The sequence below is a fragment of the Macaca thibetana genome, chromosome 1, assembly GCF_024542745.1.
Source record: "Macaca thibetana thibetana isolate TM-01 chromosome 1, ASM2454274v1, whole genome shotgun sequence".
NCBI lineage: Eukaryota > Metazoa > Chordata > Mammalia > Primates > Cercopithecidae > Macaca > Macaca thibetana.
The window spans coordinates 18,203,055-18,227,152 of NC_065578.1; the positions used below are offsets into that span (position 1 = coordinate 18,203,055).

The following is a 24,098-nucleotide window of genomic DNA, read 5'->3' on the forward strand; positions in this document are numbered from 1 at the left end:
TCGGAGGCCGAGACCATCCTGGCTAACACGGTGAAACCCCATCTCTACTAAAAAATACAAAAAACTAGCCAGGCGAGGTGGCGGGTACCTGTAGTCCCAGCTACTCTGGAGGCTGAGGCAGGAGAATGGCCTAAACCCGGGAGGCGGAGCTTGCAGTGAGCTGAGATCCGGCCACTGCACTCCAGCCACTGCACTCCAGCCTGGGCTACAGAGCGAGATTCCGTCTCAAAAAAAAAAAAAAAGCTCTGGGCCAGGTGCAGTGGCTCACGCCAGTAATCCCAGCACTTTGGGAGGCCGAGGTGGGCAGACCATAAGGTCAGGAGATTAAGACCATCCTGACACAGTGAAACACAGTGAAACCCTGTCTCTACTACTGTTGCCCAGACTGGTCTGGAACTCCTGTCTTCAATCAGTCCTCCTGCCTTGGCCTCTCAAAGTGCTGAGATTAAAGGTGTGAGCCACTCTTTTTTTTTTTTTTTTTTTTTTTTTAAAAATGGCCGAATAATAGTCTGTTGTATGAATATGCCACATTTTCTTTATGCATTCATTCATTGATGGACATTTGGGTTGTTTTTAATTATCAGCTATTATGAGTAATGACACTGTGAAAACTCATTCCCAAGTTTTTTGTGGGGAGATACGTTTTCACTTCTCTTGGCTATATACCCACAAGTGGAACTGCTGAATCCTATGGTAATTTTATGTTTAATCCTTTGAGAAGTTGCCAAACTATTTTCCAAAGTGGTTGTACCATTTCACATTCCCCCCATCAGTGTGTGAATTTTCTCCCGTCTGTCTCTTGCTCACTCTCTTGCCATGTGACATGCTGGCTACGCTTCCCCTCTGCCATGACTGTAAGCTTCCTGAGGCCCTCCCCAAGAGCAGATGCTGGCACCACACCTTCTTGTACAGACTGCAGAACCGTGAGCCAAAGAAACCTCTTTTCTTTGTAAATGACCCAGTCTCAGGTATTCTTTTATAGCAACGGAAACAGACTAACACGCAGCATCCTGGGAGGCTTTATTCTTCGTTTGGTGGTGACTCTACTGTTAAGTTTTTGTCCAAATACTTCCGTCCCTAAGAATTTACTGAGGCAGTTCTAAATTACAAAAAGCATGAGAGAGCAAAAGAGGTGACAGAAGAGCCTTGGGCAGCCTGAGCCACGATGGGCCTAGATGAAGTAGTTGGGACATTCGTGGGCAAACAAATGCCAGGCTTGATTAAAGGCATCCACGACAGCTGGCTCCAGGGGCCCTTCCTCTGCCGCTGCCAAGTTCTGCTCCAGCTGCTCCAGGCTGGACATGCCCAGGATGACCGCGTCCCCGTGGGCACCCTGAAAGGGAGACAGCCAGACTTCAACCTTCTTCTGCTACACAGCGACTTCACTCACAACCCTCCCAGTCACGACCCTACCGAGATTTGGGCTCTCTTATATCCCATATGTCCAGAAAGAACTTAAGGTGCCTTGGATAGCTGTACCCATGTCACTCAAAACCTGTATTATTTCCCCTACTACCACATGACGCTTCCAGACACACCTACATTCACAGCCCAGTTCTGCCCCCCAGCAGCCGTGTAAAGGTGACTAAGTTATTAAAACCTCTCTGACACTCAATCCTCTATTTTCAACATAATTATGTGTATGAAAAAGTAATGTAGAGCACTTAGCTCCTATTTATTGAGCACCTACTATATATGTGCCAGACACTATTGCAACATCTAAGGCTGGAGTTGGAGAAAAATTTGAAAGAGGAAGACATGAGGCACTGAGAGAGGGAAATTCCAGCTCCCACCAAAAGGATGAGATTAGTGGGCTTTACAGTTAAACCTGTGTTAAAATGTATTCCCCTTTCATAGCTGGGTGAAACTCAGGTTCCTCGTCAATAACACCGGGACAGTCATTTCATAAAGCCGAAGGAATAATGAAATCCCTGCAGCAAAGCCCTCATTACAAAGCCTGGTACTCAGATACCATCAGAGACCAATGGGAAGGCGGAGCACAGTGGCTCACGCCTGTCATCCCAGCACTTTCAGAGGCTGAGGAGGGTGAATTGTCTGAGCTCAGGAGTTTGAGACCAGACTAGGCAGCTTGACGAAACTCAGTCTCTACTATAAATACAAACAATTAGCTGGGCACGGTGGTGCACGCCTGTAATCCCAGCTACTCAGGAGGCTGGGGGAGGAGAATTGCTTGAGTCTGGGAGGCAGAAGTTGCAGTGACCTGAGATCATGCCACTGCACTCCAGCTAGGGTAACAGAGCGAGACTCTGTATCAAAAAAAAAAAAAAAAAAAAACAGTGGGAAGAGTTTTATGAGACTAAGAAGAATGAAATTTCAGAGGAATCGAGAAAACAAATGCTTTGGGCTTCACCTAAATGCTGGTCCCCCTGGAAGGGAAGGAGCTGAGGGCCCAGGGTCACTGGTTACCTGCAGCTGTGAGTGGTGGTACATCCACCGGAGGGCGGCTGAGGTCGTGCTGGGGGTGCCGGCGCCATATGCAGCCTGCAAGGCCTTCTCTACCAGGGCAATCCCCTCGAAGTGGTTCTCCTTCCAGAAGCTGGAAAGGGGGGACGGTGGCACAGGGGTCAGTACCATGGGGGTCATACTGGGAGCCACAACCAAAAAGGGTCATCCAGGGCCACTGCCCCACCCCACACCCTGCAGCCCTGAGGGGAGGGTGTCCTTTCTGGTCATAGGTCTCCCACTTTGCTGGGCATCAGAACCACCCAAGATGCCGGCCCTCTCAACAGAGACCTCAACCAATCTTTATTCCTGAGAACTCATCACCCTGCTCTTATTTTCCCCTAGGGACACAAAGGCCGCTGAGACGGGGCAGGACTCAGCCCGAGGCCTCCTGGACCTCCCTCCAGGGCACCTTCTTTCCTTCCTAGCAGGTGAGTGCTCAGGAAAGAGCTACGACTTCAAGACCCTGAGGTCCAGGGAGCCTCATTTTCTACTGGAGGTCCCCAGACAACAAGAAAACCCACGGAGGGTTTGGAAATTCCTGAAGGGATGCAGGGGAGTAGGTGCAGCAGCGAGGAAAGGCCTTACCCCAGGAGCAGCCAGGACTTCATTCCACATAAAGCCGACCCCACCCCAGCCATCCACACCAAGCACCCCCAGCTCACCGATTCCTGTAGATCTCTGCCCACTGATGCCCAAAGAAGCGGCCCACGGGCTGTTTCCCGTCCTTGTCCTCATACTTGTACTTGCCAGTCAGCAGGCCCCCTGCGGGAAGGCAGCGATCAGCCCAAGGACCTAGAGTGCCCCAGAAGCTGCCACATCCCTCAGGGCTCTGGTCTAGGGGAGGGGCGGGGACCCAGGAGGGCTGAAGGACGCAGCCCAGCCCCTTGTCAAACCCTCCCTGCTTCCCAGGTCCTGGGCTGGGCATCTGTGGGTCGGGAATAGGCTGAGTCAGGGTCAGGAATGCTGCACGTACCAGCCAGAGGATTGTAGGCATAGAACCTCAGTCCAAAGTGCCTGAGGCAGGGGAAGAGCTCCGTTTCCACTTGCCGGGTGGTGGCGCTGTACATGCCCTGCAGGGAGAGGGACCCCGGAGAGAGAGTGGATGTGTCAAAAGAAGGGACCTCAAATTTACCCTTATAGAGCCCTTATTTCAGACCTTATCAATTCTAGGACTTTAACCATCTGGGCATTTACTTACTCTTATGGTGCTGGTGAAAGGGGCTTATGCCCGAGGAAAATTCATTCATTGAGCCAACTTTCATGAGCACCAACTACAGGCTGGTTGTCAGATTTAGATTCTTAAGCCAAAAGGACAGGGTCCCTTCCCTCAAGGTTTTATAATAAGGTCAAGTATAAATAGTTACAATCGATTAATGAGGTAATCTTTTTTTTTTTTTTTTTTTTTTTTTTTTTTGAGATGGAGTCTCGCTGTGTCTCCCAGGCTGGAGTGCAGTGGCATGATCTCGGCTCACTGCAAGCTCCGCCTCCCGGGTTCACGCCATTCTCCCGCCTCAGCCTCCCAAGTAGCTGAGACTACAGGCGCCTGCCACCACGCCCGGCTAGTTTTTTGTATTTTTAGTAGAGACGGGGTTTCACCATGTTAGCCAGGATAGTCTCGATCTCCTGACCTCGTGATCCACCCGCCTCGGCCTCCCAAAGTGCTGGGATTACAGGCTTGAGCCACCGCGCCCGGCCTGGTAATCTTAATAGACGAGAAAGTTCCGTGACCAGTGCCTGGCACCAAGCAGGTGTACAAATATTTGTGCAATGAATCATGAGGAGGTAAACGAGGACCTGAGGTCTCAGGGTCTTCTGGGCCCATCTAGAAAGGCTTCCAGAGGATGAGACGTATATGAGATCTGAACCGTTCTCCTAGGGAAGGGGCAGTGGCAGGGAAGGGACAGTGGCGGGGAAGGGCATGTTCCAGGCTGAATGCAGTGCCAGGTGGGGAAGGAAGGGTCCAAGGTGCACAGGCCGGCAGGAAGGAAGCAGATGCCCAGTGGCCAGCCTGAGGAGCTTGAATGGCATCCTGAGGGTACCTGGGAGCCATCTGCAGGCTTTCAGCAGGGGAGTGGCTGCTATGCAGAGGGCACAGGGGGCAGTCAGGGCAGCAAAGACAGCCCAGGATGAGCAGGAGTTCTGGAGACCTTGGCCTCTGCAGCCCCGGCCCTCACCTGGTACACAGTGGGCACGATCCAGCCATTGCTCTTGCAGAGGGTACAGATCTCGGCCACTTCCCAGGCGGCATAGTTGGAGAGGCCAAGCTCCACGAACTTGCCCTGCATGGGTGAGGCTCCAGTCAGAACGCAGTGCAGCCCAGACCAGGAAGGGGAGGCCAGGGTGGGGCCCTTGGTAGTGGGGCTGTTCCCTGCTCCACCCTAGGACTGCCCTGGTACCTCTGCTGTCATGAGTAGGAACGGGATAAGGAGAGCAGCAGCACACCACCTCCCAGAGCTCAGGGGTCCCCTCACCTCCTGGTGCAGCTGGTGGCAGGCGCGCAGTGTCTCTTCCACCGGCGTGCTGTGGTCAGGTCCATGTAGGTAGAAGAGGTCCACTCGGGGACACTGCAGCCGCTTCAGTGACGTCTCCAGCTGGAACCGGAGACTGTCAGGCTTCAGGGAGTTCCCCATCCATGGATTGGCCTTGGTAGCAATTTTCACTGAGAGGAGAGAGAAATGAAAATTTAGGGCTGGACGTGGTGGCTCACGCCTATAATCCCAGCACACTGGGAGACCGAGGCGGGTAAATCACCTGAGGTCAGGAATTTGAGACCATACTGGCCAACACGGTGAAACCCCATCACTACTAAAAATACAGAAATTAGCTGGGGGTGGTTGTGCACGCCTGTAATCCCTGCTAGGGAGGCTAGGCACAAGAATTTCATGAACCGGCCGGGTGTGGTGGCTAACGCCTGTAATTCCAGCACTTTGGGAGGCTGAAGCAGGCGGATCACAAAGTCAGGAGTTCAAGACCATCCTAGCTAACACGGTGAAACCCTGTCTCTACTAAAAATACAAAAAATTAGCTGGGCATGGTGGTGGGCACCTGTAGTCCCAGTTACTCGAGAGGCTGAGGCAGGAGAATGGCATGAACCTGGGAGGCGGAGCTTGCAGTGAGCTGAGATCGTACCACTGCACTCCAGCTTGGGCAACAAAGTGAGACTCTGTCTCAAAAAAATAAAAAAAGAAAAAGAAAGAAAGAATTGCATGAATCTGGGAGGTAGAGGTTGCAGTGAGCCTAGATCACGCCATTGCAGTAAAGCCTGGGCAACAGAGCAAGACTGTCAAAAAAAAAAAAAAAAAAAAGTAAGCTTAACACTCTTCTCCCTGCCCCCTATTAAGAATCCTAGTTGGAGGCCGGGTTCAGTGGCTCAAACTTGTCATCCCAGCTATTCGGGAGATTGAGGCACAAGAATCGAGTGAACCCAGGAGGCAGAGGTTGCAGTGAGCCGAGATCTTGCCACTACACTCCAGCCTGTGTGCCAGAACCAGACTCTGTGTAAAAAAAAAATTAAAAAAAATTCTAGTTGGAGATTAGGCACAGTGGCTCACCCACATAAGGCCAACACTTAGGCCCAGGAGGGTGGATCTCTTGAGCCCAGGAGTTTGAGACCAGCCTGGGCAAAATGGTGAAACCCCGTCCCTACAAAAAATACAAAATTTGGCCAGGCATGGGGGCACATGCCTGTAATCTCAGCTACTTGGGAGGCTGAGTTAGAGGATCACATGAGCCTAGGAGGTCAAGGCTGTAGTGAGCAAATATTGTGCCACTGCCCTCCAGCCTGGACAACAGAATGAGACCCTGTTTCAAAAGAAAAATTAAAAAAAGAATCCTAGATCCTAGTGGGCTGGACTAACAGGGGAGTGGAGAGTCCTCTTCCCACTTTTCACACTTAGAAAGTCACTTAGGCTGGCAGGAGGGCAGTCACTGGAGCCCTTGAGACCTGGGAGGGAGCAGGTTTGAGGAACTATTCATTTGGAATTTTTCCATGCCACCTCCACCCCTCTCCTTCTCACTGAACTTCACTTCAGATCTGAGATCTGAGGACTTTCACCAGCCAACCTTAGACTCAAAGACAGAAGACAAAGAAGGATTAACAAAGAAAAGAAAAAAGTCAGAAATAAGGCCCAGGCAGAGGCTGCAGATCTGTGTCGGCTCACACCTGTAATCTCAGCACTTTGGGAAGCCGGGGCAGGAGGATTACTCGAGCCCAGGAGTTGGAGACCAGCCTCGGCAACAAAGTGAGACTCTGGTTTCGATGAATAATACAAAAAATTAGCCAGGTGTGGTGGCACAGGTCTGTGTTAGTCCCAGCTACTCAGGAGGCGGAGGTGGGAGGATGGCTTCAGCCCTGAGAGGTCAAAGCCGCAATGAGCCATGATCGCACTATTGCACTCCAGCCTGGGTAAAAGAGCAAGGCCCTGTATCAAAACAACAACAACAACAACAAAACCAGAAATAAGATCAGAGCTCTCACCAAGTGGCAGTCAGGTGATCTAGAAAGAGCGTGGCACTGAGATGCGGGCACAGGCTTCTTTTGTTTGGAATGTACCATTTGGTGAATCAGAGGAGAAATGGACAAGACTCCACTCAGACACTCAGAGTGGAAGGAGGAAATGGTGCTAATATTAAGAACAAAGAAACAGCTAACATTTCCCAGCCCCCACTATGTGCCTGCCAGGCATCAGCCTAAGCACCGCACGTGGCATCAAACTGAGGGTGGCTCCTCCTGCCCCTTTACACACATCCTCCCCTCGGGCTACACCTGCCTCCTCCAGCACCCGCAGTGTTGCCAAATCACATTTGCCTTTCCACACCCATGCCCACTGCCCTGACGCCCTTGCCTCTCTTACTCCTCCTGGCAAACTCCTATCCGTTCTTTCTTCACGGGGTCCCTCCCAAAAAGGGCTCACTCTGCTCCCCAGCCATCTCTAGAATTCGAACTTCCTGGAGTGGGTTAGTGTCCATTTCTCTCCAATAACCTCAGACAGAGCCTCCCACAGAGAGGGCAGTGAGACCCTGTACCACACCCAATTCCCCATCGCGCTAAGGGAGCTGCCAAGGTTCCCGGGCGTTGCCACCCTGGTGAGGTACCATTGTGAGCACCACAAGGTACTCAGAGCAAAGTCCAGGTCCCTGAGCAGGCTGGCGTGAGCGTAGGAGCAAGCAGATAGTGTGCTGGGTCTAAACTCTGATTTCAGACCGTGCCAGGGAGTGCCAGGCGATTAGCACAGAATTTCTGCAGATCAGGCCCGTCAAGGGCACCTGCAGGGTACAGGTGGGGACAGCAGTTGCACAATGCCAGATTGCAGTGTTTTTCGTGCTCCAGAGAGGGGCTAGCCAAGTCATTGCAGGCAAGACCAAGTCATCCAGGGGTCACTGAGGGTGCTGAGCTACCTCCCGGAAGAGAAGACGAGAGAAAAGGAGTCCAGACAAAGTACTCTCCAGTTGTCCAGAGCTAGATGTGCCTGAGGAGCCTGGGGTTCCCAAGGCTGAGAGGTGGACGGGTTTGGGGGTGGGGAACAAAGCCGTGGGTGCTGCCTGGGGCCAGGGAGAGCTGGGCGGTGCACGGCTGTGGACAGGCTCAGCTCTGCACAGTGTAGAAGGAGAATCAGGGGCCACTGTTACCTCTGCAGTCGCTGCCCCCCAGCCCGAGCCCCAGGCCGCCCAGGATGGTCTCGGACTGGCCGTCGGTGTACAGGAAGGCCGTGTCTATCTCGGTGTGGCCTCGCTCCAGGAAGGCGCGCGTGACTGCGGCGCTGGTGGGCGCGTCCATGCGACGCCCCATCTCCATGGCGCCCAGCACCGTGGCGGGCCGGGCCCGCGATAGCTGCCGGGACATGACAACGGCAACGGGATACTGCCACAGCCCGGGCGCAGCGCGCAGCGGTCAGTCGGAAGCACCAGCCCCGGAGCTGGCGGCCGCGTGGCTTTAGGGACTGGCTCGGGCCCCGCCCACCAGGGTGGGGTTGAGGGCGCGGCGGAAGGTGCCCAACACCGCCCACAGGCTGGACTCCGCGCTCGACCACGAGGACCGTCTGCACTTGCACCAAGCAAGAGGCGAAATGGCTGTGGCTTCCTACCGGTGACTCACGTCTTGGCCATTTTAACACTCCTCAACGTCCGCAAGGGTGAGGGGGTCCAAGGGTGGCGACGATCCCCAAGGGCGGGGACTCCTCCCTGCCCCGTCGCCCCCCAACCCTGGGCCTCGCCCGCCCGGGAGCTGTCCCAGGTCTCTGTCTCCTCCAGGAGGGAGCTTAGGAGTGGGGTGGACCTAAGGGCTGTTCCACCTGCCTGCCCTGTGGTTTAGGAGGACGAGGCTTGCCATAAGGCTTAAGACAGAGTCCCCGTGGAGTGACATGGTTAAAGTCTTGAAAGAAAAGAACTGTTGGCATTGAATTCTGTACCTAAGTGGAAAAAATAAAAAAATAAAAATAAAAAAACGGACTGACTGTGGTGACTTACGCCTCTAATCTCAACACTTTGGGAGATCAAGGCAGGAGAATAGACTGAGCCCAGGAGTTTGAATCCAGCTTGGGCAACATAGGGAGGCCCTGTCTCAAAAGCAAAAAAGAAAAAAGAAGATAGAAAAATGGACCAATGCCCGGCTGCAGTGTGCTGTGATAGCTCCACTGCACTCTGCCCTGGGTGACAGAGGGCAAATCTGTCTCCAAATACAAAAGAAAAAAAAAAAAAAAAAAAAAGACAAATAGACAGATGGAACAAATGAAAAACCAATAGCAAGATTAATTTAAACCTAATCATATCAATAATTACATTAAATATAAATGAAAAAAATACAAGTAAAAGGCAGAGATTGTTAGAATGGATAAAAAAGCAAAACCCAACTATATAGTAAATATTAGAAAACTATTGAAATATCTAAACAGAGTAAGTGAACAGTAAAAAGACAGACCACGTCTGTAATCCCAGCATTTTGGGAGGCCAAGGGGGGCGGATCACCTGAGGTCAAGAGTTGGAGACCAGCCTAATTAAAATGGAGAAACCCCGTCTCTACTAAAAATACAAAATTAGCCGGGCGTGGTGGTACATGCCTGTAATCCCAGCTACCTGGGAGGCTGAGGCAGGAGAATAGCTTAAACCTGGGAGGCGGAGGTTGCGGTGAGCCAAGATCGCACCATTGCACTCCACTCCAGCCTAGGTAACGAGCAAAATTCTGTCTCAAAAAAAAAGAAAAGAAAAGAAAAAGTTAAAAAGATGGGAAAAGACATACCTTGACAAAACTAAATTTTAAAAAGTTGGAATGGCTACGTCAATATCAGACAAAGTAGATTTCAAAACAAAAAATACTGGCCCACACAGTGGTTGACACCTGTAATCTCAGCACTTTGGGAGGCTGAAAAGGGAGGATTGCTTGAGCCCAGGAGTTTGAGACCAGCCTGGGCAACACAGAGAGATCTTATCTCTACAAAAAAAATTTTAAAAAGATTATCACAATGTGGTAGCATGTGCCTGTGGTCCCAGTTCTTCAGGAGGCTGAGGTGGCAGGATCAGCTGAGCCTGGGAAGTCAAGGGGGCAGTGAGCTGTGTTCATGCCACTGTACTCCAACCTGGGCAGCAGATTGAGACCCTGTCACAAAACAACAACAATAACAACAACAACAACAACAACAAAAACCTACCAAAGACAAAGAGGGACATGCCATAATGACAAAGAGGTCAATTAACAAAGAAAATACAATCCTCAATGTATATGCAAATAAAAGTAGAGCATCAAAATGCATGAAAAGCAATAATAGAACTTAAGAAGAAATAGACAAATACAAAATTATAGTTGGAGGTTTCAACACACCACTCTCAACAGTTGTAGAACAGTTATCAGTCATAATTTACAGAAACTCAGTAAAGGTATACAAGACTTGAACAGGCCAGGCGCCGTGGCTCACGCCTGTAATCCCAGCACTTTGGGAGGCTGAGGCGGGTGGATCACGAGGTCAGGAGTTCAAGACCAGCCTGGCCAAGATGGTGAAACCCCGTCTCTACTAAAAATACAAAAAATTAGCCAGACATGGTGGCGTGGTAATCTCAGCTACTTGGGAGGCTGAAGCAAGGAATTGCTTGAACCCAGGAGGCAGAGGTTGCAGTGAGCTGAGATCGTGCCACTGCACTCCAGCCTGGGTGACAGAGCAAGACTCCATCTCAGAAAAAAAAAAGAAGACTTGAATAATGCTATTTAACCAATTCCACATAAACAACATGAACGGAATACCCAGCAACAGCAGAATGTGCATTAAAGTTCACATCCACCAAGATATACCAATATATCCACAAAGATATATCTTTGGAGTCATAAAACAAGTCTTAATACATGCAAAAGAGGCCGGGTGTGGTGGCTCACATCTGTAATCCCAGCACTTTGAGAGACAGAGGCAGGGAGATCACTTGAGATCAGGCGTTCCAGATCAGCCTGGTCAACATCGTGAGAATCCATCTCTACTAAAAATATAAAAAATAGACAGGCATGGTGGCATGCACCTGTAATCTCAGCTACACGAGAGGCTGAGGCAGGAAAATCACTTGAACCTGGGAGACAGAGGTTGCAATGAGCCAAGATCATGCCACTGCACTCCAGCCTGGGCAACAGAGTGAGATTCTGTCTAAAAAAAGAAAATAACAAAAATAAATTAACAGGCTGGGTGTTGTAGCTCACGCCTGTAATCCAAACACTTTTGGAGGTCGAGGCAGGCAGATTACCTGAGGTCAGGGCTTCTCTAGACCAGCCTGGCCAACATGGTGAAACCCCATCTCTACTAAAAATACAAAAATTCGCCGGGGGTGGTGGCTTATGCCTATAATCCCAGTTACTCAGGAGGCTGAGGCAGGAAAATGGCTTGAACCCAGCAGGTGGAGGTTGCAGTGAACCGAGATCGCACCACTGCACTCCAGCCTCGGCAACAGAGTGAGACTCCAACTCAAAAAAAAAAAAAAAAAAAAAAAAGAAAGAAAAGGAAAGGGGAAAAAAGAAAAGAAATAAATGAACACATACACTTCAAAGGATTTAAATAATACAAAGTACATCTCTGAGCACAACGGAATTAAACTAGAAAATAATAACAGAACTTAGAGCCTGAGAAGGAACTGAAAAAAAGTAAATAGGTAAATAAATAAATAGAATAAAAAGGAAAAATAGAAACTAATAACGGAATGATATCTGGAAAATCCCCACATATTTGGAAATTAAATTACTCATGGATCGAAGATGTAATCTCAAGGAAAATTAGATCATATTTTGAACTGAATGAAAGTAAAAACATGACATGTCAAATTTTCTGAGATGCAGCCACAGTAGTACTAAGAGGGAAATTTATAGCATCACTTTGACATATTATAAAAGAAGAAATATCTCAAATCAATAATGTAAGCATTCACTTTTTTTTTTTTTTTTTGAGACGAACTCTGGCTCTGTTGTACAGACTGGAGTGCAGTGGTGTGATCTCTGCTCACTGCAACCTTGGCCTCCCAGGTTCAAGCAATTCTCGTGCCTCAGCTCCTGAATAGCTGGAATTACAGGCATGTGCCACCACACTTGGCTAATTTTTGTATTTTTAGTAGAGACAGCATCTCGCCTTGTTGGCCAGGCTGGTCCCGAACTCCTGGCCTCAAGGGATCCTCCCACCTCAGCCTCCCAAAGTGTTGGGATTACAGGCGTGAGCCACTGCACCTGAGTGGGTCTTTTCTTTGATTAAGTTGTAAGAGTCCTGTCTCTTTTCTAGCTACAAGTTCCTTAACAGATATGTGATTTGCAAAATACTATCCCATTCTGTGGGTTGTCTTTTCACTTTCTTGATAGTGTTCTCTGAAGCACGAACATTCTCAACTTTGATGGTGTTGACTTTACTTTTTCTTTTGCCACGTGTGCTTTAGGTGTCAATATCTAAGAAACCACTGCCTAATCCAAAGTCATACCTACTCCAGTATTTTCTTCTAAGAGTTTTACAGTTTTACCTTATACATTTAGGTGGCTGATTCGTTTGAGTTAATATTTTGTGTATGGTATAGGGAAAGGGTCTCAAACTCCTGCAGTCAACGCCCACCACCACGCCCGGCTAATTTTTGTGTGTTTTTAGTAGAGACGGGGTTTCACGTGTTAGCCAGGATGGTCTCGATCTCCTGACCTAGTGATCCACCCACCTCGGCCTCCCAAAGTGCTGGGATTACAGCATGAGCCACCACGCCCAGCCTCACTTTCTTTATGCAGTCTTTAAAGCAAAAGAGTTCTAAATTTTGATGATGTCTAATTTAATTTTTTTGTTGTGTGTGCTTCTGAGGAATAATTGCCCAATCCAAGGCCACAAGATTTATCCCTATATTTTCTTTTTCTTTCTTTGAGACAGAGTCTCGCTCTGTCACCCAGGCTGCAGTGGAGTGGCACAATTTTGGTTCGTTGCAACCTCTGCCTCTTGGGTTCAAGTGATTCTGGTGCCTCAGCCACCAGAGTAGCTGGGATTACAGGAGTGTGCCACCATCGTGGCCCTGTATTTTCTTCTAAAAGTTTTTATAATTTTAGCCCATAGATTTAGGTCTATGACTCATGTTGTGTTTATTTTCTTATGTATGGTGTGAGGAAGGGGTCCAACTTCATTCTCTTACTTGCAAATATCTAGATGTTGTTGAAGATGGTTATTTTCTTCTTCTTCTTCTTTTATTATTGTTATTTTTTTTAAGACAGAATCTCGCTCTGTCGCCCAGGCTGGAGTGCAGTGGCAGGATCTGGGGTCACTGCAAGTTCCGCCTCCTGGGTTCACACCACTCTCCTGCCTCAGCCTCTCGAGTAGCTGGGACTACAGGTGCCCACCACCACGCTGGGCTAATTTTTTGTATTTTCAGTAGAGATGGGGTTTCACTGTGTTAGCCAGGATGGTCGCGATCTCCTGACGTCGTGATCTGCCCACCTCGGCCTCCCAAAGTGCTGGGATTATAGGCATGAGTCACCGCACCCAGCCTGAAGATGGTTATTTTCCTTGTTGAATTGTCTTGACACTTTTTAAAATTAATTGACAATATATGAAAGGGTTTACTGCTGGACTCTAAATTCTAATCCATTGATTTATGTCTAGCCTTATGCCAGGACCACACTGTCTTTAGTGCTGTAGTTGTTTTTTCTGTTTATTTGCTTGTTTTTTGTTTTGTTTTGTTTGGAGACACAGTCTCACTCTGTCGCCCAGGCTGGAGTGTAGTGGCCTGATCTCGGCTCACTGCAACCTTCCTCTCCCAGATTCAAGCAATTCTCCCTGCCTCAGCCTCGCGAGTAGCTGGGATTACAGGCGCCTGCCACCACGCCCAGCTATTTTTTTTTTTTTTTTTTTTTTTTTTTTTTTTTTTTTTGAGACGGAGTCTCGCTCTGTAGCCCGGGCTGGAGTGCAGTGGCCGGATCTCAGCTCACTGCAAGCTCCGCCTCCCAGGTTTACGCCATTCTCCTGCCTCAGCCTCCGGAGTAGCTGGGACTACAGGCGCCCGCCACCTCGCCCGGCTAGTTTTTTTTTTTTTTTTTGTATTTTTTAGTAGAGACGGGGTTTCACGGTGTTCGCCAGGATGGTCTCGATCTCCTGACCTCGTGATCCACCCGTCTTGGCCTCCCAAAGTGCTGGGATTACAGGCTTGAGCCACCGCGCCCGGGGCTGTGTAGTTTTGTAGTAAGTTCTGAAATCAGAAAGTGTCAGTCCCCCAATTGTGTTCTTTTTCAAGCATATTTTGGGTATCCTGGGTGCCCTGAATTTCCCTGTGAATTTTAGAACCAGTTTTCCAATTTCTGTGGTCTCAAAAAAAAAAAAAAAAAAAAAAAAGCTGGCTGAGCGTGGTGGCTCATGCTTGTAATCCCAGCATTCGAGGCACCAAGAGGGGCATATCAACTGAGGTCAGGAGTTCAAGACCAGCCTGGACAACATGGCAAAACCCAATCTCTACAAAAATACACAAATTAACCAGGTGGGTGGCTCACACCTGTAATCCCAGCTACTCAGGAAGCTGTGCAGGAAAAATCACTTGAACCCAGGAGATGGAAGTTACAGTGAGCCGAGATTGCACCACTGCACTCTAGCCTGGGAGACAGAGTGAGACTCCATCTTGAAAAATAAAATAAAATCAAATAAAGCCAGTTGGGATTTGGACAAGGATTATGTTGAATTTTCTCATCATCTTGGGGGATTTTGTCATTTTAAGCAATTGAATTTTGGTGTGCTTTTTTGTCCAAAGATAACTGACAGACCACTGCACATCAGGGAGAATCTATGTTGTATGGATAAAAAGAATCAGGGGTTGACTTCTTTTTATAAAGAATAAATTTTGTCTGTAGGGTGTCTCCCTCTGGTCAGCAAATGGGACTTTTCTTGGGGTCAGGCTTTGGATGAGTGGTGTTATCTAAATTTCCAAGTTGGGCCCCTTTCATTATTTTAAGGAGCTGCTCCAAGTATTGCCTGCTGCCCTGCCCACGGCTGGAGGGATTTTGCTGCAGTGGTCAAACAGCAACCACCACACCTGGGATTTTCCTTTCCCAGCCTTGAGTGCCTCCTGTTTGGAGGAGGGGTGTAGGGGTGTTCTGAGGAAAATGTGGACCCCGCTGCCCTTGCCCCCAAGCCCAATAAAAAGAAGCCCAGAACCACCACTGAGAAAGTTATGGATGAAAAGACAGGAGGCTTTGGCTAAGACAAGAGGAAAGCCATTGTGGAGATTATGGAATATTAAAAAAGTTCCACATTAATACAGTTTGAATGTTTCCTCCGCTTCAAATCCCATGTTGAAATGTGACCTCCAGGCCAGGTGCTATGGCTCAAGCCTGTAATCCCAGCACTTTGGGAGGCTGAGGCGGGCAGATCACGAGGTCAGGAGTTCGAGACCAGGCTGGTCAACACAGTGAAACCCCGTCTCTACTAAAAATACAAAAATTAGCCGGGGTGGTGGCATGCGCCTGTAGTCCCAGCTACTCGGGAGGCTGAGGCAGGAGAATCGCTTGAACCCAGGAGGTGGAGGTTGCAGTGAGCCGAGATAGTGCCACTGCATTCCATGTGGGTGACAGAACTAGACTCTGTCAAAAAAAGAAAGGGAACGGAAGTGGAGGGGAGGGAAGAGGAGAGGAGGGGATTGGAGCGGAACCTCTAGTGTTGGAAGAGGGCCTTGGGGGAGGTGTTTGGGTCACTGGGGCGGATCCCTCATGAATGGCTTGGTGCTATCCTCATGATAATAAATTCTTCCTCCATTACTTCACATGAGACCTGGTTGTTTAAAAGAGCCTGGCACCATCTGCCTCTTGCTCCCTCTCTTGTCATGTGATATGCCCGCTCCCTTTTTCCCCTTCCACCATGATTGTAAACTTCCTGACGCCCTCACTAGAAGCAGGAACTGGCGTCATGCTCTTCGGACAGCCAGCAGAACCGTGAGCCAAATACGTCTCTTTTCTTTAAAACGTATCCAGCCTCAGGTGTTCCTTTATAGCAATGTGAATGGACTAACATAGAAAATGGGTATTGAGGAGTGCAGTATTACTGTAACAATACCTGAAAATGGATGCGGAAGCAGCTTTGGACCTGGGTAATGGACAGGAGTTGGAAGAGTTTGGAGGGCTCAGAAGATGACAGGAAGATAAGGGAAAGTCTGGAACTTCTTAGAGACTTGTTAAGTAGTTGTGACCAAAATGTACTAGAAATACAGACAGTGAAGGACAGGCCGAGGAGGTCTCAAATGGAAATGGGGAATTTATTGGGAGCTAGCCCAAAGGTCACCCATGTTATCCCTTAGCAAAGAGCTTGGCTGCATTGTGTTCTTGTTCAAGGGATTTGTGGAACGTTCAACTGAAGAATGATGACCGAGAGAGTCTGGTGGGAGAAATTTCAAAACTGCAAAGCATTCAGGATGTGGCATTCTTGTTTCCAAAAACCTACAGTCAGATACAGGAGCCAAGGAATGAATTATAGTTGGAATTTATAATTAAAAGGGAACCGGAGTTTAATAGCTTGAGAATTGGCAGCCTGGCCATGTGATCAAGAAGGAAAGAGCATTTCAACAGAGGAATTCACGTCGGCTGTAGAACAACCACTTGCTAGAGAGATGAGCATGACTAAAAGGGAGTCAAGTGCTAATGGCCAAGATGATGGGAAAAGGGCTCAAAGCCATTTCAGAAGACTTCAGGACAAACTTCACAGACGCTGCTAGGGCAATGCCGGAGGCAAAGTGAGGCTGGAGCCCCCCGCCACAGTCTCCACTAGGGCACTGCCCAGTGGAGCTGTGGGAAAGAGGCTACCACTCTCCAGACCCCAGGATTGTGCAGCCACCAGCAGCTTGTGCCCAGAGCCTGGAAAAGCCACAGGCACTTACTCCAACCAGTGAGAGCAGCCATGGGGCTGAATCCTGCAAAGCCACATAAGTGGAGCTGCCCAAGGCCTTGGAAGCCCACCCCTGGCACCAGTGTGGACAGGATGTGGGAAATGGAGTCCAAGATTATCTTGGAGCTTTATATTTATCATGCCTGCCCTACTGGGTTTCAGACCTTCGTGGGCCTGTTGCCCCTTTCTTTTGGCCGATTTCTCCCTTTTGCAATGGGAATGTTACCCAAAGCCGGTACCACCATTGTATCATGGAAGTAAATGACTTGGTTTTGATTATACAGGTTCATAGGTGGATAAAACTTACCTTGAGTCTTGGGTGAGACTTTGGACTTATGATTGAGTTGATGCTGGAACAAGTTAAGACTTTGGGTGACTATTGGGAAATGATGACTGTATTTTGCAATGTGAGAAGAACATAACATTTGTGGGGAGGTACTGCTACAATGAAACCATTAGGGTTTTTTTTCCCCTCCAAATCTCATGTTGCAATGTGATCAATGTTAGAGGTGGGCCTGGTGGGGGGTGTTAGGGTTTGGGGGCAAATCCTTCATGAATGGCTTGGTGCCATGCGTACAGTAATGAGTGAGTTCCGGCTTTATGAGTTCATACAGGATCTGGTTGTTTAAAAGAGCCTGGAATTTCCTCCCGTCTCTTGCTCCCTCTCTTGCCATGTGACATGCTGGCTCCGCTTCCCCTGCTGCCATGATTGTAAGCTTCCTGAGGCCCTCGCTAGGAGTAGATGCCGGCACCACACCCCCTTGTACAGACTGCAGAACCGTGAGCCAAAGAAACCTCTTTTCTTTATTAATGACCCAGTCTCAGGTATTCTTTTATAGCAACGCAAACAGACTAACACACAGCATCCTGGGAGGTTTTATTCTTCATCTGGTGGTGACTCTACTGTTAGGTTTTTGTTCAAATTCCATTCCTAAGAATTTACTGGGGCAGTTCTAAATTAAAGAAAGCGTGAGAGACAAAAAGAGGTTACAGAAGAGCCTTGGGTAGCCTGAGAAACGATGGGCCTAGCGGAAGTAGTTGGGACATTCGTAAGCAACCAAATTCCAGGCTTGATTAAAGGCGTCCACGACAGCCGGCTTCAGGGGCCCTTCCTCTGCGGCTGCCAAGTTCTGCTCCAACTGCTCCAGGCTGGACATGCCCAGGATGACCGCATCCCCGTGGGCACCCTGCAAGGGAGATGGCCAAACTTCAACCTTCTGCTGCACAGCAACTCCACTCACAGCCCTCCCAGCCACCTCCCTGCTGAGATTTGGGCACTCTTGTATCCCAGACGTCCAGAAATAAGATGCCTTGGATAGCTGTACCCATGTGACTCGAAACTTGTATTCTTTCCCCTACTGCCACACGATATGTCCAAACAGACCTACATTCACAACCCAGTTCTGCCCCCCAGCAGCTGTGTAAACGTGGCTAAGTTATTGAACCTCTCTGAGACTCAATCCTCTTCTCTATTTTCAACATGGTTATGGGTGGGAAAAATTATGTAGAGTGCTTAGCTCCCATTTATTGAGCACCTACTGTATATATGACAGACACTATTGCAACATCTGAGGCTGAAGCTGGATATAAATTTGAATGAGGAAGACAGGGTGTACCAAGAGAGGGAAACTCCAGCTCACACCAAAGGATGAGACTAGTAGGTTTTACAGTTAAACCTGTGTTAAAATGTTAAAATGTCTGCCCCTTTAATAGCTGGGTGAAACTCAGGTTCCTCGTCAATAACACCGGGACAGTCATTTCATAAAGCTGAAGGAATAATGAAATCCCTGCAGCAAAGCCCTTCTTACAAAGCCTGGTACTCAGATACCATCAAGGCCAATGGGAAGGCCGAGCGCAGTGGCTCACACCTGTAATCCCCACACTTTCAGAGGCTGAGGAGGGTGAATTATCTGAGCTCAGGAGTTTGAGACCAGCCTGAGCAACATGGTGAAACCCCATCTCTACTACAAATACAAACAATTACTGGGCATGGTGGCGCATGCCTGTAGTCCCAGCTACTCAGGAGGCTGAGACAAAAGAATTGCTTCAGCCCAGGTGGCAGAAGTTTCAATGACCCGAGATCGTGCCACTGCACTCCCACCTGGGCGACAGAGTGAGACTCTGTCTCCAAAAAAAAATGAAACATAGAAAAAGACCAGTGGGAAGAATGTTTGTAAGAGTTGAAAGAAAGAGAAATTTTAGAGGAATCAATAAACAAATGTTTTAGCCCTCATCGAAAGACATTGCTGGTCCCCCTGGAAGGGAAGGAGCTGAGGGCCCAGGGTTGCTGATTACCTGCAGCTGTGAGTGGTGGTACATCCACCGGAGGGTGGCCGAGGTCATGCTGGGGGCACCAGCGCCATACGCAGCCTGCAGGGCCTTCTCCACCAGGGCAATGCCCTCGAAGTGGTTCTCCTTCCAGTAGCTGGGAAGGGGGGACAGTGGCACAGGGGTCAGTACCATGGGGGTCATACTGGGAGCCACAACCAAAGAGCCAACAACGGCCACTGCCCCACCCCACACCCTGCAGCCCTGAGGGACAGGTGCGCTCTCCAGCCATGCGTCTCCCACTTTGCTGGGCATCAGAACCACCCAGGGTGCTGGCCCCTCAGCAGAGACCTCAAAGAGTCTTTATTCCTGACGACTCAGCAGCCTGCTCTTATTTTCCTTAGGGACACGAGGGCCACTGGGATGGAACAGGACTCGGCCCCAGGCCTCCTGGACCTCCCTGCAGGGATCCTTCTTTCCTTCCCAGCAGGTGATTGCTCAGGAAAGAGCTACGACTTCAAGACCCTGAGGTCCAGGGAGCCTCATTTCCTCCTAGAGGTCCCCAGACAACAAGAAAACCCACGGAGGGTTTGGAAATTCCTGAAGGAATGCAGGGGAGGAGGTGCAGCAGCGAGGAAAGGCCTTACCCCAGGAGCAGCCAGGACTTCATTCCACATAAAGCTGACCCCACCCCAGCCATCCACACCAAGCACCTCCAGCTCACCGATTCCTGTACATCTCTGCCCACTGATTCCCAAAGAAGCGGCTCACGGGCTGTTTCTTGTCCTTGTCCTCATACTTGTACCTGCCAGTCAGCAGGCCCCCTGCGGGAAGGCAGCAATCAGCCCCCGGGCCCAGAGTGCCCCAGAAGTTGCCACATCCCTCAGGGCTCTGGGTCTAGGGGAGGGGCAGGGACGCAGGAGGGCTGAAGGATGCAGCCTTGACTTCTTTGACCTGAGAGGTCAAAGTTTGTCAAACCCTCCCTGCTTCCCAGGTCCTGGGCTGAGCATCTGTGGGTTGGAAATAGGCTGAGTCAGGGCCAGGAATGCTCCACGTACCAGCCAGAGGGTTGAAGGCATAGAACCTCAGTCCAAAGTGCCTGAGGCAGGGGAAGAGCTCCGTTTCCACCTGCCGGGTGATGGCGTTGTACATGCCCTGCAAGGAGAGGGGCCCAGGGGAGAGGGTGGATGTGTCAAAAGAAGGGACCTCAAATTTACCCTTATAGAACCCTTATTTCAGACCTTAACAATTCTAGGACTTTAACCATCTGGGCATTTACTTATTCTTACTGGTGCTGGTGAAAGGGGCTTACGCCCGAGGAAAATTCATTCACTGAGCCAACTTTCATGAGCACCAACTACGAGCTGGTTGTCAGATTTAGATTCTTAAGCCAAAAGGACAGGGTCCCTTCCCTCAAGGTTTTATAATAAGGTCAAGTATAAACAGTTATAATCGAGTAATGAGGCATTCACAATAGACTAGAAAGTTCCGTGACCAGTGCCTGGCACCAAGCAGGTGTACAAACATTTGTGGAATGAATGATGAGGAGGTAAACGAGGATCTGAGGTCTCAGGGTCTTCTGGGCCCATCTAGAAAGGCTTCCAGAGGAAGACACCATATGTGAGACCTGAACCGTTCTCCCAGGGAAGGGGCAGTGCAGGGCAGGGCGTGTTACAGGCTGAGTGCAGGGCCAGGTGGGGAAGGAAGGGTCCAAGGTGCACAGATAGGCAAGAAGGAAGCAGATGCCTAGTGGCCAGCCTGAGGAGCTTGAATGGCATCCTGAGGGTATGTGGGAGCCATCTGCAGGGTTTGAACAGGGGGTGGCTGCTATGTAGAGGGTACCGGGAGAGTCAGAGGGGAATAGAGAGCCCAGGATGAGCAGGAGTCCTGGAGGCCTTGGCCTCTGCAGCCCCGGCCCTCACCTGGTACACAGTGGGCACGATCCAGCCATTGCTCTTGCAGAGGGTACAGATCTCGGCCACTTCCCAGGCGGCATAGTTGGAGAGGCCAAGCTCCACGAACTTGCCCTGCATGGGTGAGGTTCCAGTCAGAATGCAGTGCAGCCCAGACCAGGAAGGGGAAGCCAGGGTGGGGCCCCTGGGAGTGGGGCTGTTCCCTGTTCCACCCTGGGACTGCCCTGGTGCCTCTGATCTCACCAGTGGGATCAGAATGAGAGCAGCAGTGGGCCACCTCCCAGAGCTCAGGGGTCCCCTCACCTCCTGGTGCAGCTGGTGGCAGGCACGCAGTGTCTCTTCCACGGGCGTGCTGTGGTCTGGCAAGTGCAAGTAGAAGAGGTCCACTCGGGGACACTGCAGCCGCTTCAGTGACGTCTCCAGCTGGAACCGGAGACTGTCAGGCTTCAGGGAGTTCCCAAACAGTGGATTGGCCTTGGTAGCAATTTTCACTGAGAGGAGAGAGAAACGAAATTCAGGGCCTGGCACCATGGCTCACACCTGTAATCCCAGCACTTTGGGAGATCGAGGAAGGCAGATCAGGAGGTCAGGAGTTCGAGACCAGCCAGACCAATATGATGAAACCCCTTCTCTAATAAAAACACAAAAATTAGCCGGGCATGGTAGGACCCGCCTGTAGTCCCCAGCTAGCCAGGAGTCTGAGGCAGGAGAATTGTTTGAACCCAGGAGGCGAGGTTGCAGTGAGTCGATATTGTGCCATAGCACTCCTGCCTGGCGACAGAGTGAGACTCCTTCTAAAAAAAAAAAAAAAAAAAGAATCTTAGTTCTCAGTGAGTCAGTGAGCTGGACTAACAGGGGAGTGGAGAGTCCTCTTCCCACTTTTCACACTTAGAAAGTCACTTAGGCTGGCAGGAGGGCAGTCACTGGAGCCCTTGAGACCTGGAAGGGAGCAGGTTTGAGGAACTATTCATTTGGAATTTTTCCATGCCACCTCCACCCCTCTGCTTCTCAACTGAACTTCACTTCAGATCTGAGATCTGAGGACTTTCACCAGTCAACCTTGGACTCAAAGACAGAAGACAAAAAAGGATTAAAAAAAAAAAAAAAAAAACAGAAATAAGGCCCAGGCAGAGGGTGCAGATCTGTGTTGGCTCACACCTGTAATCTCGGCACTATGGGAGGCCAAGGCAGGAGGATCACTTGAGCCCAGGAGTTTGAGACCAGCCTGGACAACAAAGTGAGACTGCCATCTCGATGAATAATACAAAAAATTAGCTGGGTGTGGTGGCACAAGCCTGTGTTAGTCCCAGCTCCTCAGGAGGCTGAGGTGGGAGGATCACTTGAGCCCTGAGAGGTCAAAGCTTCAATAAGCCATGATCGCACCACTCCACTCCAGCCTGGGCAAAAAAAAGCAAGATCCAGTCTCAAAAAAAAAAAAAAAAAAAAAACCATCAGAAATATGGTTACAGCTCTCAACGAGTGGCAGCAGGGTTATCTAGAAAGCGTGTGGCACTGAGATGCACGCACAGGCTGGGTTCGTTCGGGACCTACCATGTGGTGAATCAGAGGAGAAATGACTCCACTCAGACACTCAGAGTGGAAGGAGGCAAATGGTGCTAATACTAAGAACAAAGAAACAGCTAACATTTCCCAGCCCTCACTATATGCTTGCCAGGCACTGGCCTAAGCACTGCACATGGCATCAGACTGAGGGCGGTTCCTCCTGCCCCTATACACACATCTTCCCCTCAGGCTACACCTGCTTCCTCCAGCACCCACGGCATTGCCAAATCACATTTGCTTTTCCACACCCGTGCCCACTGCCCTGACACCCTTGCCCCTCGTACTCTTCCTGGCAAACTCCTCTCTGTTCTTTCTTCACGGGGTCCCTCCCAGGAAGGGCTCACTCCGGGCTCCCCAGCCATCTCTAGAATTGGAGCTTCCTGGAGTGGGTTAGTATCCATTTCTCTCCAGTAGCTTCAGACAGAGCCTCCCACAGACAGGACAGTGAGAACCTGTACAATCCCAATCCCCCATCCCCCTGAGGGAGCTGCCAAGCCTCCCGGGCACTGCCACCCTGGTGAGGTGCCTTTGAACCTGGTGAGGTGCCCTTGCGAGTACCACAAGGTACTCAGAGCAAAGTCCAGGGAGCAAGCAGGCTGGCACGTGTGCAGGAAGAAGCAGTTAGGGTGCTGGGTCCAAACTGATTTCGGACTGTGCCAGGGAGTGCCAGCCGATAAGCACAGAATTTCGGCAGATCAGGCCCGTCAAGGGCACCTGCAGGGCACAGGTGGGGACAGGAGCTGCACAATGCCAGATTCCAATGTTTTTCGTGCTCCAGAGATGGGCTAGCCAAGTCATTCCAGGCAAGACCAATCATCCAGGCGTCAGTGAGGGTGGTGGCTACCTCCCGGAAGAGAAGAGAGACGAAGAAAAGAGAAGACCAGAGAAAAGTTGTCCGGAGCTAGATGTGCCTGAGAAGCCTGGGGTTCCCAAGGTTGCGAGGTGGACGGGGGTTGGAGGAGCGGGGAACAAAGCCGTGGGTGCTGCCTGGGGCCAGGGAGAGCTGGGCGGTGCACGGCTGCGGACAGTCTCAGTTCTGCACGGTGCAGGGGGAGGATCAGGGGCCAGTGTTACCTCTGCAGTCGCTGCCCCCCAGCCCGAGTCCCAGGCCGCCCAGGATGGTCTCGGACTGGCCGTCGCTGTACACGAAGGCCGTGTCTATCTCGGTGTGGCCGCGCTCCAGGAAGGCGCGCGTGACTGCTGCGCTGGTGGGCGCGTCCATGCGGCGCCCCATCTCCATAGCGCCCAGCACCGTGGCGGGCCGGGCCAGTGATAGTTGCTGGGACATGATGGCGGCAACGGGATACTCCGATAGCAGCGCGCAGCGGTCGATAGCACCTGCTCCGGAACCTGCAGCTGCTTACCTTTAGGGACTGGCTCGGGCCCCGCCCACCGGGGGGTGGAGCTGACTGCGCCCCCGAAGGTCCTCAACGCCGCCCACGCGCTCGACTCCCGGCTCGACTAGGACCGTCTGCATTTGCACCGAGCAAACTGCGAAATGGCTGTGGCTTCCTACCGGTGACTCTCGTCTTGGAGATTTTAACACTCCTCA

The 24,098-nt window shown here is 50.4% G+C and overlaps 4 protein-coding genes across 8 annotated transcripts in view; 1 reads left to right on the plus strand and 3 right to left on the minus strand.

Moving 5' to 3' along the window:
- The window catches only part of MICOS10 (mitochondrial contact site and cristae organizing system subunit 10), a 447,625-nt gene that overhangs the window by 84,329 nt on the left and 339,198 nt on the right, over positions 1 to 24,098 (plus strand). The window contains exon 1 of one of the 4 annotated variants that reach the window (XM_050793791.1): positions 2,597 to 2,600. The exons of 1 other annotated variant lie outside the window; for it this stretch is intronic. The gene's annotated coding sequence lies outside the window, so the exon portion shown is untranslated. Of the gene's footprint in view, positions 1 to 2,596; positions 2,601 to 8,634; positions 8,639 to 19,266; positions 19,271 to 24,098 lie in introns of those variants that run through there. 2 more of the 4 variants (XM_050793759.1, XM_050793795.1) reach the window with 2 other exon arrangements.
- On the minus strand, positions 529 to 8,432 carry LOC126955574 (aflatoxin B1 aldehyde reductase member 4). Its single transcript, XM_050792319.1, has 7 exons — positions 8,095 to 8,432; positions 4,938 to 5,125; positions 4,641 to 4,745; positions 3,440 to 3,536; positions 3,129 to 3,228; positions 2,428 to 2,557; positions 529 to 1,333 (listed from the first exon to the last, which is right to left on the minus strand). Exons 1-7 carry the CDS (start codon positions 8,306 to 8,308, stop codon positions 1,172 to 1,174), a joined length of 996 nt encoding a protein of 331 aa, XP_050648276.1. The 5' UTR covers positions 8,309 to 8,432; the 3' UTR covers positions 529 to 1,171.
- Positions 529 to 23,923, minus strand: LOC126955567 (aflatoxin B1 aldehyde reductase member 3). Of its 2 annotated transcripts, XM_050792307.1 has the most exons (8): positions 23,621 to 23,923; positions 21,287 to 21,474; positions 20,993 to 21,097; positions 20,129 to 20,225; positions 19,795 to 19,894; positions 19,098 to 19,227; positions 17,812 to 17,989; positions 529 to 1,155 (listed from the first exon to the last, which is right to left on the minus strand). In XM_050792307.1, exons 1-7 carry the CDS (start codon positions 23,832 to 23,834, stop codon positions 17,828 to 17,830), a joined length of 996 nt encoding a protein of 331 aa, XP_050648264.1. In that variant the 5' UTR covers positions 23,835 to 23,923; the 3' UTR covers positions 529 to 1,155; positions 17,812 to 17,827. The 2 variants fall into 2 exon arrangements, with proteins under 2 accessions (XP_050648264.1, XP_050648253.1); XM_050792296.1 differs by lacking the exon at positions 529 to 1,155 and having other exon boundaries at positions 17,656 to 17,989; positions 23,621 to 23,921.
- Positions 17,656 to 24,098, minus strand: part of LOC126955430 (aflatoxin B1 aldehyde reductase member 2-like) — a 47,450-nt gene continuing 41,007 nt past the window's right edge. Inside the window, exon 9 of the mRNA XM_050791998.1 lies at positions 17,656 to 17,788. The gene's annotated coding sequence lies outside the window, so the exon portion shown is untranslated. The remainder of the gene's footprint in view (positions 17,789 to 24,098) is intronic.